The sequence below is a fragment of the Athene noctua genome, chromosome 12 (assembly GCF_965140245.1).
Source record: "Athene noctua chromosome 12, bAthNoc1.hap1.1, whole genome shotgun sequence".
NCBI lineage: Eukaryota > Metazoa > Chordata > Aves > Strigiformes > Strigidae > Athene > Athene noctua.
In genome coordinates this window covers 6096972-6111425 of record NC_134048.1, presented here as the reverse complement: position 1 = coordinate 6111425, position 14454 = coordinate 6096972, and the positions used below count along the sequence as shown (strand labels likewise).

Sequence of the window (14454 nt, the reverse complement as noted above, 5' to 3'; positions counted from 1 at the left end):
ATTCAGCAACCTTTATTTAAGTAAAACTCACATTGACACAAATAAAAACAGAATGAGGAGCCAAACCATATTTTGTCTGGAAGAGCCGTACCTCAGGAATCACTAGCAATAGGATTTCAAATTGCATCAGTCATGTACCTTATCTATTATCATTCAAAGTAGAATAATGCAATACAAGTCAGCAGCTTAGCATAACACGGGGCCCCAAGAAGGCAGGAAATGAATAAGAATACAATTTCCTTAACAATTCACTTACAGGAATTATTCTGCAAGACACTGCCCATGTCCCAGTGGAAGATACAGTCTGAATGCACAGGAAGCACTGGGCCATTGTGCCATGTCCCCTTAGTACCCATCATTCAACTCGGGTACTGCCCCTTCCATAAAATGGTGGCAGAAATTCCTTGTGCTGATCCTGCCATACAGAATGCCCAGAAAAAGCCAGGGAAATTGCTGCCTGGCCAGCACTACCCTGCCTGCTGAGACTGAGGGTACACTAATTCTCTTCAACCTGCCTGTTAAAGAAATTATTCACCAAAACATTATTTCACAGCTGATGGTAGAAAGCTCCCCTCATGCATTGCACCTGCGTACCTCCTCCCCTCGTTGGAGAGATCCTGGAGGCCTCCTCTGCACTGCTTGTCAGCTCTCCAGGCAGCATGTGGGGAATAGTATCTGAAAAGCAGACAGTGTACTTTGGTGCCTGTCTTGTAGCTCCACCACCAACACTAATCCACTGCTGTTTGTGTTTTGTTCTGGGAGATATTCGGGGTTAAGGTAATTCAAGGTTTGTAATGAAAATCAACCTTTTCCATCAAACCCACCAAAGCAAGTTTCAGGGATTAGAGACATACTGAAATAATGCATGTTGTGTAACTGAAACAGATGGGACTATGCCTTTAGATGTGCTGCTTGCGCTCTCTCCTTGCTCCCCCTTGCTCTGACCCTACCACACACCCATCCAGAGTAGAGAGTTACAGCAATGCTCTTCTCATCACAGCTAGCTTACTAGCAAAAGATGTTTTAGGCAGCTATCAGGCTGTTTGTCCATTCATCCCACAGTGCTTTAACCTCTCCCTGCCCCAATTTGTTCCAGGTGAGCTCAGGAATCAGTAGCCAAATAACCTTCAGCTGTAGATCACTTGCCAAGGGGCAGCTGTTCAAAGGAGACCACAGACATACCCAGCCCTTAATTTAGAGGCTGAACACACCATGAGCTTGGATTACATTAGTCAGCTAAATGCCAAAAACATTTTCTAGGATATTTACGATGGGTTTCCTCTGTGCTAGGACACAGGAGGTACTTCCTTCTATATGTCTGTTTTACAGCCCTCAGATCACATGTTTCCTGGAAGATGACAGGCAAAGCTCAGCCTTAACCAGGGCAGTGCTAGCCTGCAGTCCCTCCTTGCTTTGGCTCCACTTTGGTTTCACTATATAAATTTTTTTTTATTTTATATGAGCTTAGCAAATCCTTGAATTTAGATACTCATACCCTACAGCTGTAGGCACAAATAATAAAATAGACAGTGATGAGTAGACCCTATAATGCAAAACTAAATGTCCAATTAGAATTTGATGAGAAAGTGTGAAATAAAACACATTAAACAGAATAAGAAGGTGGGACAAGAAATCAATTTCCCATTAAATTCAGTGGTTACTTTTTTTCTGATTCTCAATGTTAAAAGCATCAGTTACACACATAATTTACTCCTTTACAGTCTGATTCTGTGTTCAAAGCAAAAACATGCATTACAGAATATGAATTAGCCTAGCCATCACATGGAAATAAGCAGTGCCCTGTAGGTCTCTCCAGGCTGCCTTTAAGAAGAGCTCCACCGATGTCAGCCGGAGAGAAACTGCATTACATGCAATTTGCAAGAAGGAAGTGGTTTTGAAGCAGCCTGCTACTTCTCTCAAAGCAAGAGGCAATCTCAATTGGTGCAGAAGGTATGAAGCTGAACTTGGGAAAAGCCATGGAGATGTAAACATGCCCCAAAGATTTGCCTTTGTGGATGTGACCAAAGGATGTAAGGCTGGTAAAAAATGCATCCGTCACTGAGCTTATGTAAGCAGCTGAGCACCATGAATATAAGAAGAGTGGGAAAAACTGCTTGTGAATGATTTCAGAACAAGTAGGCACAAGCATGATTTCTCTTTTACTTCATCTTGTTATCAGTGTCTTACACATATGTCTTGAAAATGTGATGCACATGGAGTTATTTTAAGCAACAAACACAGATGTTTCATTTGTAGGGAGCAGTGGTCCCACACTATTGAGTCATGCTTGCAGGGTCTGTAAGTCAATTATGCTTCACTTCTACCTTCAGCAGACAGTAAGATGCATGTCCACTAAGCTGCATGTGGTTTGAATAGTGGTAACAGCAGCCTATGGGCTAAAGACAAGAAATCCTGTCAGCACTGGAAAGGAGTTTTCTGGTATGGGGTAGGATGACAGGGACTATGCCTAAATCCTGAGATGTACAAAGAAAAGTGCAACATCTGGTGACAAATGACCTTGCAAACCCACCTCCTTTAAGTGGCAGAAATTTATGCACAGAAAAAGCAGGAAAAGAAATCAGAGTTACCTCTTTCATCCTTCATAACTCACAGAGTAAGTGCATCTTAAGAAACGAAGGCAGAAAAGTGCTATGAAAAGACAAGCAATGCATCTAATACTTCAGCAAAACCTCCTTCTGAGGTGTCTGGAGACACCGTGGTGGCTTCCTCATGTTTGTCTATGTTCTAAACCTTTTGCACTTTGTTCTTAGAGCCATACGTGGACCACATTATTTTGGGTTGCAAACCACAGACACCCATAAACACTGAAAAGCAGCTGAATGTAAGAGAGAACAATGCGTTCTTTAATGGGTTCAGGCACCTTTCTCTTCAATCCAAGAGTTTAAAGTCAATTCCAGCTGTCCTGGATTGTCCCTTGCTGGTAAAGAGCCTGTAAGTAAATTGTTAATTCAGAACCCCCTAGCTATGATCATTAATGGATTAAATTCAGTGTTAAACCTTGCTCCAGTCTCTAGAGCACTGGCTCAGCTCTAGGGTACTGGTATCTTGCATGCTACTTTGTACCCGCGTTTATCTTTTTGTGACTGTCTTTTTCATAACAGGGGGAAAAAACCTCATGGCAGTTATTTCTTCATTTTACACTAATTTACCCTCTTCCCCTTTCTACAATAGCTGCAATATAATGTTGTTTCAGTAAAGCAACGCTTTGAAAATTTGGCTCAAGGAGACACTGAGCAAACAGCTTTTCAGAGAGCTTCAACTCAGCTGTCAGAAGGGGCAGTTTGGTTTCTGTGCAAGCAATACTCGCATTCCAAACTGCATTAGAGAAAAGCCGGTGGGTTTGTACGCATTTTTATTATCAGTTCCAGATTAGGAATCTGATGCTAATTTCTTCTTAAAGCCTGTCTTTGCAGTAGAATTTATATTCTAAAACAAAAAAAAAACCCCGATTGTGATGTTTTTCTCTCACTAGCTCACTCTTTTCTTTTTTTTTTTCTTTTTTTTTTTTTTTCCCCCCTGGCTTTATTCCAAGGACCTTTTCCGCTTTTTTGTTACATTCTCAAGATGAAGCACCCGATGGTTACAGCAGTGCTGGTAGTACTGGTGCAGGTTTCTCAGAGTTTCCCTGCCTTGTACCACCGAGGTTGGTGGAGGCTGTTAAAGGAAGGAGATAGTTGTGGAAAATGCGATTTGGCACTTTGCTCTGTGCCTAAAGACTGTCCAGCTGGGACTGTATTGGACCGTTGTGGCTGCTGTCCTGAATGTGGAAATGTGGAAGGTCAGATCTGCGACTTGGACCAGAGCAATCATTTCTACGGGCAATGTGGGGACAACCTTGAGTGCAGGTTGGATGCTGATGAAGCAAGGTTTGGGGAAGTCCCTGAACCCCAATGTGTGTGCAAGACTCAAGAGAGCATCTGTGGACCTGAAGGGAAAACCTATGAGAACATTTGTCAATTCAACAAGGCTTATGCTACGAAAAGAAATATCAGCATGAAACATAAAGGACCATGTGAATCAGGTAATATGTACAGAGGCACTTCCAAACTGGAAAAAGATCTGATTCTGATTTTCATCTGTGTTACTAGATGCTCTAGTCTAATTTTATTAAACTAATACTGCATTTTTGTTATAATTATCATTATTTTGTTATAATATTTATAATTTATTTTGTTATAATACTACTTTGTGTTAAACATGTAGTTCAGCAGCTGGTACTTAATCTTGTATGTTATAAGCCTCTGTATTAGACTGGTGGATTAAATCACATGGAGCCATCGATCTACAGACTAGCTCTGCTCTGAATAAGCAGAGTATGAGATATTTTCTACAGAACTTCTATCTGTAGTTGGGAATAGGTAAACAGATAGGATAGTCTGGAGGACTGGACAAATTATTATTATTATTATTATTATTATTGTTGTTGTTGTTATTATTATTATTATTATATGAGGACTGACCTGATATTAAAGTGGTGATAGCAAGGCAGATCTCATTCATATATATATATATATATACACACACACGCACACACACACGTATGTATATATATGTGTATGCATGTTGCATCTACCTGTGTGTATATATGGTGGGCAGTGAAGTAGAAGCAATAGAAGAAAACAGAACTTAATTAACAGGTCTGTTCTTTTCACAAATAAGTCCAAAATAATCCAATTTTGGAATCATCATAAAAACTAGCTAACCCATGAAATAGAAATCCAAATATTAGAACAAAATCAAACATATTCCCGAAAGACACTGACACTGCCTGAACAGTTGTCTGTGATGATTGTTAGTGGAAAGTTTTAGCTGGGTTGTATGGGGGGAATCCTGTCTCCTGCTCATATGCTGTTCTCATTCTTCACATTATTACAAGTCTTTACTTCTGGGCACCTTTCACCTAAGTCACATGAATGTAAAATGAAAAAGTGAACAGGCTTTTGTTTTCTGAATGGGAAGCTTTTTTTTTTTTTTAAATTAATGAAATATTTTCTCGAATGAAGTAAGTAGAAGAGGTCTCTGGGTCACAAATAAGTCACAGTTCTGGGAATCTGAAATTGCATCTCTGGCAAAGGTCCGTATATGAGAGTAACTCGGGTACGTTTTACCCACACTTTGCTAGCAGTCTGTTGCCTCCAGTTTAGACTGTGTGCCGTGCTTTTATATCGAATGAACACTGGATATTGAATACTTAAAAAGAAAAGTGATGAACAGCTAATACCAGACTTCTTTCTCTAGTTGCAAGAGAAAGATCCATTAAAGAATCCCTTATTTGGCATTAGGGTATTAAACTGGGAAATTAGGCTTGTCAGTAAAGAAACATTCAGAAAACTGAATGCATACCAGCCCCCCCAGTATGACTGAAAGCTTGTTAGCCCTCCAGTAGGTGTTCTTATTTGGGATTAAAATAGCACTAGTTCTTGCAGCATAACCCCTTCAGGAAGATTTCAGTTAGAAGTGCCACTCCAGTAGCGAGTGGTTGTTACCTTTGCAGCAGAGGTAGCCGTTCAGGCATGCAGTGCCTTACAGCAGTGGTCCACTCTGATTAATTAAACAGAACTGGCCATGTACAAAAAGCTTTAATTTGAAAGTACTACCGCTTTCAATTGCTGGTGTCGTCATCCACCAGGCCCTGCAGTCACCCCAGAGGTGTGTAACACCATTCATCAAGCAGAGGAGTGAGCTCAGCTGCTCTGCATGCAGGCATCACCCCCACCACTTTCCCACTGCTTCCCTGGGTCCCCAGAAAGGCTGGACCCCCTCTCCAGGAACGCAGAGAAATTTTCTAGGTTTGCTCAACTTACTGAATTGCACAGAAGCCTGGGGGAAAGTTCAAAGCTGTGTCAGTGCTGTGCAGATTTTAATTAAAGAAAAATGGGGGCCAGCCTCCTTGGCTCTTGCAGAGGGAAGTGCCCAGTGTACATGCCCAGCTGGAGCAGAGCGCTTGAGCGTGAGGTGGGTGCTGGGCTCGCCGGGAAGGGGGAGCACAAATGCACCTCTTCTCAACCTCCCTGAGCAGCAGCTGACCATGCCAGCTTTGCAGATTCCTCCCTGGAAGGAGCCTGGGCCTCTCAGGAAGCAGCGGGGCACAGAGGTGCACCATGCCTCAGTCGCCCCTAAGAGTCTACCAGTGAGCTCCCCCATTGCCACGGCAGCTCTCTGAAGCAGCACACTGGGCATGTGGAGGTGCACGGTGATTTAGACTGGTTTTTCACGGCTGCAGCTGATGACAAAAGGCAACAGGGAGTCTGGCTCTAAGAGTAGCAAACTCGCTGCGGCACTCACTTTCCGCTGACTCCAATTTGCATAAGAGACAAACACTGAATACTGTGGGGTTTTGGTACCAGGCTATAAATATAACCTTCACTCAACTCAAAGTACTTTGTTTTGTTATTTTTCCTTCAAAGCATCTGCTGTTTCCTATTGATGCCAAACGGATTAATTGTATACAGCAACCAATGAATAAATAAATAACAATAAACTCCTTTCATTGGAAGAGTATAGCCTTTTATCTTTCATCTAGCACCAGAAAAAGGAGAAGAAAAAGGCCTAGCTCCCTAAAAAAACATTGAAAAAGCCTTTCTTCTCCTGAAACCTAGTTTTGATCAGTTTATCTAATAATTTACCAAGGTTACTAAGTTATATACAGATTCTCCACACTTAATCCATCCCCATTCACATTCAGACCTCTCTTGCTGATGATTTAATAAAGTAACAGAACAATCTAGCAGTGATTCTCTTCGTATTTAGCTGTGTCACATACTTTATTTTAAATGTAAATTTAGGAGTGAAAAAAAATTAAACAATCCATGGAATTTTCTGCCATTTTCATCAAATCAGACATAGATTAGCAAAAATCAGTAATTTAACGGGACGAAAATTTATCATATTATCTAATTAATTAGTCTGGAGTGATACTGGGTTAATATTGATTGTGAAAGGTGAAGCGGTATTTTGACTTTTCTTGGCTTCTGGTTTATGTCTTCTGTAACACATAAGGATAATGCATGACTGGAACCGTAAAAGGAGAGGAGCAACAACTGCACATTCGCTCCGGACACTGAGACATCAGAATGTTTTCTATAGCTATCAAGAAAAATTTATCTACTACAGGAATCAAAATGACATGTTATTGTAACAGTAAATATCTGTTAAATATAAATAGATATTTCAGTTATGCAAAAAAAGTACACACAGATATGCATGGGAGAATTCGACAGAACACAAAATCTGAAACACTCAAAAATGAAGTTTGTAAATTTCTGTTAAAATGATACATCATTATTTCAATTTTCTTACGTAAAATACAGCAGAACAGTGTTGTGAAACACATTATTTCTGGAGGGACTTCAAGTCTGAGTAGGTAACACAAGTATTTCTTGTGTGTTCAGATTCAGAAAAGGCTTTTTTACATTAAAACTGTGGTTCTTCCTACTTGCTATGAGTTTGATCTCATAATGCCAGTCATGGTCAGTCCCGGTCCAGCAAAGCCTTAACTACCTCTGTAAAAGTACTCAGCTGGGGGGACTCCCACCATATCTAGACATTTCCAAGCAATCATCTGTATTCGCCCTACAGCCAGTGGAGGAAGGGGTATTTCTAGTGTGGAATTGGTCTTGGTGTACAGTAGATAGTGCCAGACAAATTTCTTGTAGGTGAGCAGCTATAATGTAGGTTTGTAATTCAGACCCTTATGCCCTCCAGGCTACGGATGTGTTTAGACGACGTAGTGAAGCCAGAGCCCGGCGTAGTGAAGCCAGAGCCCTCAGCCTCGTGCGGCTGAGCCACATCTGTGGACAGTCACATAAGCAGGCCTCAGTTCTTGGCAATACTTCAGTGTTGTCAGTGTATCCATAGGACATCTGTGTTAGCACCATAACAAAAATACTAACCAGTCAACAGCTGCCTACTTAAAAATTTGTTCATGCTGTCTTTATATAGCAATAATTTAAAGAACTCATATGAGTCAGTGTAGACATCTGGTTTCTTTTTAAGTTTAAGCTTAACTACAGTGGATGTATCATTAAAAGGAGTGTGGTTGTACTGAGTTTCAATATTTCAAAGTATGTTTTAATATCAGACTTTATGTGTTAAGTTCACAGGCAAAAAATTTCTCACCCAAACTATTCAGTTAATGCTGATTTGAATACAAGATTTTTGAAATAATATACATTCTGAATGTACAGTTCTCATGAAAGAACAAGTATTAAAAGGTCTAAGTATCCTAATCTGAAAATTTTACTTTTGAAGATCCTTTTGAGGATTGTTTAATGAGGCATTCATAAATGGGGAAATCAATACTTTGATGTATAATTTGTTTGCAATTAATTTTAATCAGTATGCATTTGATATTCTCTGCACAGAAAGCAATCCTGAAAAACTGAAAAATGTATTAGAAACTTTGCTTGAAAACCTAGAACAGGCTGTTACAATTTCAAATACTGAAGCACAGATGCTGTACCTAAATATTGATTCGAATATTGCAAGTAAAAATGTATTAATTATTTACTGTAAGTTTCTATTTCCAAGCATCTGAAATCTGTACAAAAATACAAGCAATCTGTACAGAAATAAAAGCAGTAATTAAATACAAGTCTAGTGGCCCAGAAAATACATTCATTTTTAAACACTGATACAGAAACAGAAAGAAAACAGGGAAAACATTTCTTGCTGAGGACAAACAGATCAGGAAAAAAAAACAGAGATCTCTGGAACAGAAAAGCTGTGATAACAGCAAATATGTTATTTTGCTCTCTGCTGCTAAATATCATCATCTCCTGTTAACATTTAGTATGTTCATACACGCTTATTAGGGGGATATGTATTTAAATCATGTATGAATGCATCAGGTGATAATTTATTTTTTCAGTCTTCAAATCCCTGGACTGGCTCCCTCTTGTGGTAAACGTCAGCTTTTCTTTGGGAAAAAGTGGGAGAGCATAATTCAGAGGCAATAAATAAAGAGTGGAGGGGGATGAGGGTAAGGGAACAAGAGGAAACAAGTGGAAATCTAAAAATTGTAATAGAAATAACACACCTTATAAAAATAATTGGATTTCAATCATTTGTCTCATAACAAGAATATCGGATGAAATTGATAGCAATTGAGGACAAATGTGAAATGTATTAAAGCTGTTATTCTGTAACTTGTTGCAATGAATTCTATGGCTAACAGAGGGGGACAGGATTTTAGCCAGTTCAAGGCAATGATGTACTCAGAAAACAAATTCTGACAAGCTAGCAATCTCAGTGTTTTGACTTTTAAGTTAACCAAAATGTAACAGAAATTAAGAACTATCATGTGCAATCAAGTTACTCCGTGATTTTCTGCTGCAGAATTGTACTTGTATTACAAGTAAGTAATTTCTTGTACTTTCCTCTGAAGAGTAGTGCTGGCTGCTTAACTGGTGGGCCTTGAGTCTAGTCCACGATGACAGCTCATGGGACACAAATGAAACTTTTGATTTCAGCTTAATTTTCACGATCATGTGCAAGAAGAACGGGCGAGTTCTTTGAAGTAAGTGTTTTTAAAAAACCTGTTTACCCTTCAATGGGACCCAAGGTTTCCTGAGCTTTAAAAGCTGCTTAGAATGATGTGGCTCTTCATAATGTGAGAGATGGCAAAAGGCAAACCAGTTTTATCGTGTAAGTAGGAATGAATGTTACAGGCTTTTGTGTTTGTGCTGCCTTTTGTTCACTGTCTTCTAAAGCACCGTTGTCTGTTCTTTGCAGCTCCTATTATTTCTGTGCCACCTCAGGATGTCCAGAACTTCACAGGCAATGATGTCATTTTTGGCTGTGAGGTGTCTGCCTATCCTATGCCACACCTTGAATGGAAAAAAAAGGGGAATAAAATGTTTCTGCCAGGAGATGATGCTCACATCTCGGTGCAGGTAAAACTTGAGTTTTCCATGTCATACAGTTTGGGATGTGGAGAAGGGGGATTAATCAGTGAATTTCTCCTACAGAATACAACACTGTTGCAATAAATAGTTTCCCAAGGGGGCCCTCTGACTACATAAAGATTATGATTTCAGCCAGTGCAAGGATCATTGCTTTGGCAGTCCAAGCAGAAGAACTAACAGCCAGGGTACCATCTGGCTCGCTTCAGGGAAAGAAAATATAGAAGATTCTCCTTATGTAGGTATGATTCTGGAAAAACTGAATGAACATATAAATGGAACTGGTTAGGCTGCTACCTGAAAGAAGTTGCATTCTGGGAAGGATGGATGTTGGCAACAATTTTTCTACTCTTGACGCAGAAGCACAATTCTGGCAGGTCCCTAAACTTCTGCTTTGCAAGATGCTGTTTCTGGACACCTGCCATTTGGGTCCAGTCCCTGAGGCGTTCAAAAGGAAAGCAAACTTGCTCATTTTATGGAGGACACTATGTTTTAATCAGAGGGGAAAGAGTAGAGTGGCATTAGTGTAGGCTTCAAGCAAATATAGAAATGGCCTGAAGGTTTGAGCTAAAATTAAATAAATGAAAATGCTAATTCTTCTAAATGGAAATAATATTCTGAGGACACAAGCTAACAAAGCCAAATGTACAGGCAGACTGCAGGAAGGCTGAAGTCTGCATCTTGCATGCCTTCTCCAATGGACAGAGACTATGCAGAGAAATGCATGGCAAATCTATCTGGATACACAACCCAAAAGTGGTAAGATCCAGTGAACAGGGGGCGCAGACTGATAGGTAGATAGAAAAAGCATGTAAAAAGCTAATTAACGTACCAAAAGTACTGAAGTACTAAGGCTCTTAAGTTATTTTGAAAAGTTTCCAGAAGCAGCATGAACACAAGTGGGATTAGTAGACATAAATTGCTCAGAAACAATGGTGCAAGGAGCCACATCAAAATGCTGGTCTCCTCAGAGGCTAATCTGAACCCTGTTAACCTCTCTCATTAATAGATACAGCATGAGAGCATCTCTGTTAACATCTGTTAATGGGTTTGTGTTATTTGTTTGGAAAAGAAAGCTCACTCCTTTAAGAGCCTTTAGCCCAAGTCAGTTGAAACTGATTGTCACGAAGTGTCAAAGTTCATGCCAATCCATTAAAACCTGGATGCTGAGTGTCAGCTTGGGGAGGCCACCTGGCCATGAACAACTCACCCAGACCCACCTGCCACTCTCATCCTGAAGAAATTTATGACCTTGAGATGAGGTGACAATGCTCTGAAGCAGCAGCAAGAAGTGCTGGTGAGACATGAGACAGGATGAGCACTGGGAATCAGTAGTATGAGCAGGAACAGCAATGAGAGCACTGTGAAGGGCAATGAAGTTTAAAGGGCAGAGATGGGAAAGCATGAACTCAGCAGCACAGAGCAGTAAGAAGTTAAATCATAGGGCAGCAGAAACAAACAGAATCAAAGCATGATGGCAGTAAACAAAAAGCAAAAGTTGGTACGATTTATCCATCCACAATTATTTTGAGAAATATCACGGTGTTTCCTAGCTGCTGAATTTCAACTGTTTCTTTCTCTTCTCAAAGGCAAGAGGTGGGCCTCAGAAGTACGGTGTGACAGGCTGGCTGCAGATTCAAGGCCTCAAAAAATCAGATGAAGGCGTTTACATCTGCCACACCAAAAATAAGTATGGTGCAACATATGCCTCTGCAAGATTGAAAGTCATTGATGGTATTTTTTTTTTTTTTTTTGGATGTAAAGAATATATAAAAGCATACAAGCAGGCTGCAAAGGATGGGTTTGTCAGAAAGCAAATGAGGGATATGAGAAATTACCTAAAGATGTCCATATTTTAACTTTTATGTGTGCTCTTCATCTATTTTATCCTCTAACAGGTTAATATTCTAATGCCAACATCCAGAAAACAGAAAGCTGTGGATTATAGCCATACAGCTAAGACATATTATTCCACTATCCTTATCCTACAGAAGCCCTTTGATGTTAGTAGGAACTCTGCACCCAGAACAACAGCTGCTGTAGCTGAGGGAGTCTTTGAACTGTGGCAGTTCTGCTTAGCTGTTTATTTAAAAAAAAAAAAAAAAAAAGAATGAAACAGTTATTGCTCCTTAATGAAAATGTTTGGAAAGATTTAAGAAGTAGCTTTACTATTGTTTTACATTAGGCCAAGTCTTGCAGAATAACATCCTTCTTCCTGCAGGGAGAACTGGGTTTCCTTGGCAAATGCAGGATAGAGATGTATTGTCTTACATTTGCCTCCTGGTATAGAGGAGTTTGTCACTGGTCTAGTTTGCCGCTGACCTTGTTTCTGCAAGTGATTTTTAAAGCTTTACTGGCTCTAGTCATATTTTCAGGTGCATAGGATCTGCAGAGGACTGAACTCATAGTTTACTAGTATTGGGAATGAAATGTATTTTCAACATCTTAAAATGTGAATGATATAGAAATTTGCTTATATATCATGAGCTTCAGTGGTATGAGGTCAAGTCATTGTATAAAAAAACCTCTCCTTTTAGTAGGTAACTTAACAAAGATTCAGAAACACTGACCTTGCCATACAGATCCAAAGCCGTACTTTCCTCTCTGTCCCTATCTACAACTAACTTAATCTGGATTCAATTATGTCTTGTAGGCTCATCTCCTGCATTTGCATTTACTGCTGGCAGCAGAAGTGCAAGCTACAGCATTGAATATGAGGACTATTATGACCATTCTGATGATGAAGATGAGGAAGAATATGAATCCGGGGACTATGAAAATTGAAACAATTCTGACTAATAATTTTTATGTATCTGTTGTCCAATACCTTCCACACTCTGTTATATTTACTAGTAGTCTGTGCTGTAAACGGCTCCTTTGATAACACACATATTCACTTGTGTATCCATCTTCCTGAAACTCAACTTTGGCTGAAGTGTATCATGCTACTTACCAGAAATAAGAACAGTTGTAAATCCATACATTTAGTCTGTTAAATAAAATTCTTAAACATCCACCTGTCTACTAAGTATATTGAAGGGATCAAATTTTATATTAATCTTTAAAATGTAAATTAAGCTATAATTTTTCAAACATTCTGATTTGTCTAGCAGAAATGTCTATATTTAAACAAAATTTTTACCTTGTATCAATTCCTTTTTTTTAATGTACTAAGAGATATCAAGAGACTGTTCACATGGCAACAAGCCTAAGTATGAAGGTTGCAAAATAGTCTTTAATCTCCTTAGTTCATGTTTTCTCATAAGTTTCAGCAAGATTTTCCTTCTCATTTGAAATTTTCCATGGTTAGTCTTATCAATGATGAAATAGCTGTCTTTTGGGGGGTTATTTTGTTTACTTTTAATAGATACATGAAGCAATCACAGTCTAAAGCAAGTGCATGGTTTTACCAGCAGAATATCCAGACAAGATTTCTTGTACATGCAAACAGATAAGCACATCTTTTGACTTCTTTTTGTAACAGTTCTTGCACTAACAGTGTCGGCCTCTTTCCACCAGTCTAGGCAAGATTTGGGATCATTATTTTTACATCATGTTTGGTGAGAATTACTGCAGTTTAAAGAAGGTGGCTGTTCTGTAGCTCAGTGCATGCCCATCAAACACAGAGAGATCTGCACAACAGAGCCACTATTTGTCCTTTGTCTTGGACTGTCCTCTATGTGACCCATCTATATGATGTCCAACTGAAGTGTTCAGCATTACCACGCTTCTGGAAATGGCAGACAGAAAAGCAGGCATCATTTTCTTTTTGAAAGCCACCAGAACACATGCACATTTTTGAAACTGTCTCAACCACTTCTTGATCAGCATGAACCAGTGCAAATGAAATGTAACTCAAAAACACAAGACTTCAAATTGTAAAGCGATCACCCTGAAAAATTTCTCCACTTACTCTTGCCAACTAATTACATGAAAGCTGTCTCTGAATTAATGGGTGCTGGAAGATACTAAACTATGAAAAGTACTCTTGGGAGGTGGTAACACCTTATGGTTGCCATTGGCTGAGGACAGATGAATAGCAGTAAATTACTGAACACCCTCCTGCACCCTCCCCAGAAGGGTTCAAGGCCAGGTTGGATGGGGCTTTGAGCCCCATGACAGGGGGGGTGGAGCTGGATGATCTTTAAGGTCCCTTCCAGCCCAAACCATCCTACGATTCTGTGATAGCATTAATGACTAAAGAAGCAAAAGTTGGGGCATCTGCCTGTAAAGTCTTGGTATCTGCAGTCTTCTTTATCCAACGCACAATACCATGTAGTGATTACTGCACACATTGAGGTAACTCAAAGTTAAATTACCAAGTTAAGGAAGCTTTAAGGGCAATCTTACTGTATGCATTCACATATTGCATAGATTTTTTAAATGTATATAAAGTGCATCACTAATTCCTCCTTTAATGTGCTGGTTTGTGCCTTTTTTGCCATTAGGCAGATTTTTCCTTTCAATTTGTATTACGTTACAGAATTGGCTATGGACTGTCTGCCCTGAGGTATTATTGATCTTTGTCCAG

At 39.6% G+C, this 14454-nt stretch overlaps 1 protein-coding gene across 1 annotated transcript; it reads left to right on the top strand.

Moving 5' to 3' along the window:
- The first annotated feature begins 2895 nt into the window (after positions 1-2895).
- Positions 2896-12931, top strand: LOC141965065 (kazal-type serine protease inhibitor domain-containing protein 1-like). The gene is made up of 5 exons (XM_074916162.1): positions 2896-2952; positions 3554-4042; positions 9754-9914; positions 11513-11657; positions 12577-12931. The coding sequence occupies exons 2-5, from the start codon at positions 3586-3588 to the stop codon at positions 12705-12707; spliced, it is 894 nt and encodes a 297-aa protein (XP_074772263.1). The 5' UTR covers positions 2896-2952; positions 3554-3585; the 3' UTR covers positions 12708-12931.
- Positions 12932-14454: the final 1523 nt, after the last annotated feature.